Source organism: Orycteropus afer, unplaced genomic scaffold (genome assembly GCF_000298275.1).
Source record: "Orycteropus afer afer isolate SDZICR_OR568_19922 unplaced genomic scaffold, OryAfe1.0 scaffold00726, whole genome shotgun sequence".
Taxonomy (NCBI): domain Eukaryota; kingdom Metazoa; phylum Chordata; class Mammalia; order Tubulidentata; family Orycteropodidae; genus Orycteropus; species Orycteropus afer.
In genome coordinates, this window is record NW_006922313.1 from 170,804 (window position 1) to 177,870 (window position 7,067).

A 7,067-nucleotide genomic window follows, 5' to 3' on the forward strand; every position below is an offset into this window, starting at 1 on the left:
CTGGCTCCTCCCACCTCCTCAGGAGCTGCCAGTCAGTGGTTGCCTCCCTGTAGCTCAAGCTGCTATTGGTTAAATTAACTTGAGGTCATGCTGGAGTAGGAACTTCCAGCCTGCACAACTGCTAGACAATAAATTTCTGTTGTTTTCAATCCATAGATAGTGGTATTTTGTTAAGGCGGCCATGGGTATTGAATAAAACCCAAAAACTCACAACAAAACCAAAGCCGTGGGGTGGACTCCGACCCATGGCTACCCCATGTGTGTCAAGGTAGACATAAAAGCTTCGGTGGCTGTGATCTTTTGGAATTGGATTGCCAGGACTTCCTTCTCAGGCACAGCTTGGTGTATTAGAACCACACGCCTTTCACCTAGAAGCTAAGCACTTAACCTTTTGTACCACTCCAGGAATTTAACACACTTCCCCAAATCTTGGCTCACCTCAACAGATTCCTGTGTTCTAGATCCTCCTGTTTCTTTTTCCTGGGAAAAGGACATTGAGGTGAGAGGCTCAGGAACCAAGACTTGGAACCAGGTCCTCATCCTTCTTCCCCCAGCCCAAGCGCCAGCCCCAGCTCCAGCCCCAAGTGGTCAGTCCTGCCCTGAGCCTCACCTCTTCTTTAGGAAGAAAACCAGCAAGCCCACCAGGACGAGAAACAAGAGGACTCCCACAATGGCACCAGCAATGACCCCTGGGGGCAGAGGGGATTGGGAGCTGTTAGAGTCCATGACCCAGCCACCCTCAGCCAAAGCTGTGATGAGAGTGTGTGAGGTTTCATTTTACGCATCAGCTTGGCCAGGCTATGGTGCCAGACTGTGTGGTCCAACACTAGACCAGATGTTGCTGTGAAGGTATTTTGCAGATGGCATTGATGTACAGCCAAGTGAAGGAGATGAGCCTGGACAAGGTGGGTGGGCCTGGTCCAAACAGTCGAAGGACCTCAGAGCAAACACTGAACTTTCTGAGAGAAGGATTCTGCCTCAGAACTCGCACGTAGAAACCCAGCTGGTGTTTCTGCCTCCTGCCTGCCCTGGATTTGGGACTTGCCAGGCCCACAGTCACATGAGCCAATTCCTTAAAATAAAATCAGTATTCTTTCTCTCTCTCTCTCTTATGTAAAACAAAGGAGCCTTGGTGACATAGTGGTTAAGGCATTCACCTGCCAATCCAAAGATCAGCTGTTTGAATCTACTAGCTGCTCTGTAGGGGCAGGATGAGGCAGTTGGCTTCTCTAAAGACTGACAGCCTTGGAAACCCTGTGTGGCAATTCCACTCTGTCCTCTAGGGGTGCTGTGGGTCAGAATCAACTCTATGGCAGTAGGTCAGTATGTTATATGTGTGTGTGTGTGTGTGTGTAAAACAGAAACCTGTCAGAGAAGGAAAACATAAATATTTTCCACTAAAAGGGAGATAGAATAGAGGTAAGACTGTACCCTGTCATAGGTGAAAACTTGTAAGACCTGGAAAAACAAGGCCATCAATTGAATTCCAGCTCTCACAGGTTTTGTTGTATATATCCACGTGCCATGCACACACATATATACGTGTACGTATAACTTGTAAGGAGCTCTGGTGGTGTAGTGGATAAGACATTTGGCTGCTAACCAGAAGGTCAGCAGTTCCAAACCCACCAGCCACTCTGTGGAAGGAAGATGGGGTGATCTACTTCCATAAAGATTTAGTCTTGGACACACAATGGGGGTCGTTATGAGTCAGAATTGACTCAATGGCAGAGCTTGATTCTTCTGGTTATAACTTGTATATATACATATATGTATATGTGTGTGTATGTCATTGGTTGTTGAGTTGTGTGTGTGTGTATGTGTGTGTGTGTGGAGAGAGAGAGAGAGCGACTCCCTGGATGGTATAACTATTTAAGTGCTTTGCTTCTGTTATGGGTTGAATTATGTTGCCCCCACCAATAAGTGTTGTCAGTTCTAACCTCGATGCCTGTGGTTCCCATCCCATTTGGAAATGGTTGTCTTTGTTGCATTAAAGAGACAGTGTTAGTGGAGGGCGTGTCTTGAGTCAATCTGTTCTGAGATATAAAAGAGATTAAACAAGCAAGCAAGAAGCAGAGGTGGGGGAGAGGTATGCCAAGCCACAGGAAGATGGCCCAGGAATGGAAGCTTAGAGGACACGGACCTTCCTCCAGAGCCAACAGGGAGCAAAAGCCTTCCTCTGGAGCCAGAAGCCTGAATTTGGACCCTGAGCCTCCTAAACTGTGAGCAAATAAAGTTCTTTTTGTCAAAGCCACTCCCGTGTGATATTTCTGTTGCAGTAGCTGTGGAGAGCTGAGACAGCTACTAACGGAAAGGTTAGAAGTTCAAATCCTTCCTGAAGCACCTTGGAAGAAGGGCCTGGCAATTTATGTCTGAAATATCAAAGCCATTGAAGACTCCTTGGAGTGCATGTCTACTGTGAAAGAGATGTGGTCGCCACGACTATAAGCTGACTCCATGGCAACAACTAGTAGTAGCAGCTGATCAATCTCTCTATATATATATCTAATCTAGGAGTTCTGGTAGTATGGTGCCTAAGGCACTTGACTGCTCACCAGAAGGCTGGTGGTTCAAATCCACCAGCCACTCCTCAGAAGGAAGATTGGGCAATCCTACTTCCGTAATGATACTGCCTCGGAAACCCAAGGAGGGGTTGCTATGAGTCGGGGCCGACTCGATGGCAAATAACAACAACAACAACAAGCTGTATACTTAGGAGCTCTGGTAGCATAGTGCCTAAGGCACTTGACTGCTAACCAGAAGGCTGGTGGTTCAAACCCATCAGCCACTCCTCAGAAGGAAGGTTGGGAAATCTACTTCCGTAGTGATACTGCCTCGGCAACCCAAGGAGGGATCGCTGTGAGTCGGGCCAACTCGATGGCACATAACAACAACAACAACACAACAACAAACTGTATATACTTAAAAATGGCTGAAGTGGCCAATTTTGTGTTATATACATATCTGTTCTTTAATTTACTTTTATTGTTGAGAATATGTATAGCAGAACATACAATTAAACACCTTCTACATGGACAATTTAGTGACATTGACTTCATTCTTCAAATTATGCAACCATCCTCATCCTCTTTTTCCAAATGATTCCTCCCTCTTGAACATAAACTCACTGCCCCCTAAGTTTCCTATCTAATCTTTCAAGTTGCTGTAGTCAGTTTGACCCCTCTGTAGATAGTTCTTAAAAAAGCACAGTCTTTACTAGTTACTCTAAACTAGAGTTTGGTTTTAAGAAGATTTCAGGGGATACTTTTGGTTTAAGGTTTAAAGGTGATCTCGGGGCAATAGTTTCAAAGGTTAATCCAACATCCGTGTCTCCAGAAAGTCTGAATTCCATGGGAATTTGAAATTCAGTTTGGCATTTTCCCCCTTTCGATAAGAATTCTTCTATAGAATCTTTGATCAAAAGGCTTAATAATGGTTGCCGGGCACCATCCAGTTCTTTTGATCTTAGCTGTTCATGAAGGCAATATGATATATACTCCACAATAAAACTGTTATTTAAAGTCAAGTGTCACAGGCTGGAGACCTAATCTTCTAAGAGGACTTGATTCCTAGGACAGAAAGGATTGTCCCAAGAATTGGAGCCCAGTGAGGTTTCCAGCCATGGCCATGATACATGGTCAGAATCCTCCCGGCTGTGAAACTCAGTTTTCTTCAAGTATCCCATTGCTGAGTATAAAATGGGCAATCACTTTGAAACAAAATTTAGCAACTCTTCAAATGGTTAAACAGTTACTATAACAAAAAGCAAAACAAAACAAAAAAACCCACTGTCATCAAGTTGATTCCAATTCATAACGACCCCCTTGGATTTCCAAGGCGGTAAATCTTTATGGAAGTAGATTGTCCCATCTTCCTTCCATGGAATGGCTGGTGGGTTAGAACCTCCAACCTTCCAGTTAGCAGTCAAATGCCTTAGGCACTGCACCACCAGAGCAATGACCATACAACCTAGCAATTCTGCTCATAGGTATATACTGAAAAGCCTACACACAAATGTTCCTAACAGCATTATTCTTAATAGCCAAAAAGTGAAAACAACCCAAATACCCATTAACTGGCAAACAGATAAATAAAATGTAATACAGGTAGTCCTTGATTTATCCCATATTCATCAAGACAAAATATGACAAGTTATGACTAACCTCTTCCTTTTTTGTACATCCTACCGCTAGTGACACATACGACACACAGTGTGTCAGTGGATAGTTTTCTGGTGTAGTCATTCTCAGATGTCCACTCGCAGATGTTTCCAACCCCCAACAACAAACTGAGGTCAGATTTATAAAGATACTGATAATAAAATGCAGTAACAGCGAAGACTGACAACAATGAGGTGTTTGACTTACCTCAGAACCACCTTACAACGCAGTCATCAGAGTGGATCTCTATCGTAAGTCAAGGGCTACTTGTACAGCCATAGAATGGTACGTTATTCAGCCATGAGAGAGAAGGGAGGGTGACACAAGCTACAACATGGACCATCCTTGAAAGCATTATGCTAAATGAAGAAGTCACACACAAAGGGTCACACATTGTGTGACTCCATGGATATGAAGGGTCCAGAATAGGTCATCCACAGAGACAGAAAGTAGCTTAGTGGTTGCATAGGGCTGGGAGCAGAGTTCTACTATGACACTCATGGGGTTGTTGTGAGCTGTAAAGTGACTCTAGGGACAACAGGTTTAGGGGTTGGGAGAGAATGCGGAAATTAGGAGGTGACAGTTCAGGGAGGCAAAATGTCTTTGAGAATGATAAAAATATTCTGAAGTAGGTTGGTGATAGTTTCAAATTGTAAACTATGTGGACTCGGTCTCAATAAAGCTGGTTTCAAACAAACAAACAAGAAATAAAAGACAGTGTAAGAGCCCCATAGCTGGGGTGAGACTCCCTTCTCAGCAAGTTTGGTGGGACCCAGGGAGGCTCCCTTCCCAATCGTAGGTCTCATGGGACTTCCTCACCTGCGTTCTCCGTGTAGCAGGTTATGGAGGCAGGGGATGCCCTCATTCCATCCCACACCGTGGTGACTGTGGCCTGATAGGACTGAGCTGGCTGGAGACCCGATATGGACATTTTCCTCCCACACGAGGACCTGTCATGGAAGTCCTGCTGCCCGCCCACCTCCAACACGAAGACCTCGTAGCCTCCTGAGGGGCAGGACCAGGTCAGGATGACCCCATAACCACCTGAAGTGCTGACACAGGATGTGATGGTAACGGGGTCAGGAGCTGGGTGAAGGAAGTGAAAAGAGTCAGTGAGGAGCCATCTTGTGTGACCTCCCACCCATGTGTCACAACAATTCTCTAAGAACTACCCTATCCAGTCCTCCCCCAAAACCAAAACCCCTTATCTTTCTTCTTTTTCTAGTCTCCCTTCAACTCCAACAACGCCACTCAAACGACAACTCCTGCGAGTCCTTGGACTCTGTGTGCCATTGCAACTTATCAGGTCATCACACCATGGCCTGATGGGATATGTAGTCCATTCGCTTCTCAGTGCCCTGAAAGTCTGACCTAAGTAAGCTCAGACCACTAGATACGTATAAGGCCCATCTCACCTGTGGATGCAAGGAGGCTCTGTGTGGAACTGGATACATTGTTCATCTCCACCCATATGCTGAAGTTGTACACAGTCCCGGGTGAGAGGGCCTTCACTATGTACCAAGTCTCATTGGTCTTGCCTGTCTGGTTGACCTCATCTCTTTGGAGATCTTTCTCCCTCTGGGGCTGTCCTCCACTGGCCCACTGGACCCAATATATGTAGTGTGAAGAGTAAGGGTCTGTGGGGGGCATCCAACGCAAAGTGACTGAGTTGCTGGTCTGAGTTACGTTCCGCAGATCTGTGGCCTCATTGGGAACTAAGAGGTAAGGATTAGAAGGTTAAGGGATTCTCAGTGACCTCATTCCTCAGCCTGCCCACCACTCTCAAGCAAAACCAGAGATGCCTCCATCAACTGATGGCTCTAGTCCCTAAGGAGGGTTGTACCACAGAACAAAAGTCTGGGTATTAATGATTGGTAGGACCAGGAGATCCTTGGTCTTCTCATCCCTGAGACCTAAGTCCCCTACATCATCTTTCTTCATTTTCTCTACCCTGATGGTGCCACTAACACTGGAGTCATTTTGGTCACCCTCTCTGACAATGTCACAGACTGGGATCCTCACTCCCCACACTGCACAAGTGACACCACTGGTCTTGAATTCCTGTTCATTGTCTATTTTCCAGGTACAATATCAAGGCTCCAATGAGCCCCTTTTGGCCTTCCCAGAAGTGCAAGTAAAAGACTTAGGATGTCTCACCTGTAGATGCAACAATTGCCATTTCTGTACTGTTGGCACCATTCCTTTCAGCCCAGACAGTGAAGTTGTACAAGGTCCCAGCTTCCAGTTCCTTCACTGTGATGTTGGTATCTGAGGTGTTTTGGGTTCCACCCATGAAGTCCTCCCTTAACCACTGGACCCAGTAGGTGTAGGGTGGTTGTTCTGGGCCCTGGGGAGCTGTCCAGGTCAACGTGATGGAGCTGGTGTTTTGGTCCTGCCTCCTGAGACTGGTCACTGTGTTGGGGACTGGCAGAAGGAACAGAAAGTCAAGGTTTCCATGTCACCCAGTCCCCTAGCATCTAGCACAAAGGGGAGACACCCTTCGCTCTATGCAATCATTGTATCTGAAGAGAAACCCTCCAGCAATGGGGCTCAGGTTCAGTGGCCCTGTGATAACTGTGCTTTATTTTTCAGGTACGGTACCACAGTGTCAGTGACCTTTCTGTCTTCCCCAGAAGTGCAAGTAAAAGACTTAGGATGTCTCACCTGTAGATGCAACAACTGCCACTTCTGTACTGTTGGCACCATTCCTCTCAGCCCACACTGTGAAGGTGTACAAGGTCCCAGCTTCCAGTTCCTTCACTGTGATGTTGGTATCTGAGGTGTTTTGGGTTTCACCCATGATGTCTTCCCTTAACCACTGGACCCAGTAGGTGTAGGGTGGTTGTTCTGGGCCCTGGGGAGCTGTCCAGGTCAACGTGATGGAGCTGGTGTTTCGGTCCTGCATCC

The 7,067-nt window shown here is 46.3% G+C and overlaps 1 protein-coding gene across 1 annotated transcript in view; it reads right to left on the reverse strand.

The window, feature by feature from the left end:
- The window catches only part of PTPRH (protein tyrosine phosphatase receptor type H), a 16,041-nt gene that overhangs the window by 5,825 nt on the left and 3,149 nt on the right, over positions 1-7,067 (reverse strand). Inside the window, 6 exon segments of the mRNA XM_007957287.1 lie at positions 439-480; positions 611-689; positions 4,980-5,246; positions 5,576-5,875; positions 6,318-6,584; positions 6,825-7,065. Coding sequence (XP_007955478.1) covers positions 439-480; positions 611-689; positions 4,980-5,246; positions 5,576-5,875; positions 6,318-6,584; positions 6,825-7,065 — 1,196 coding nt within the window.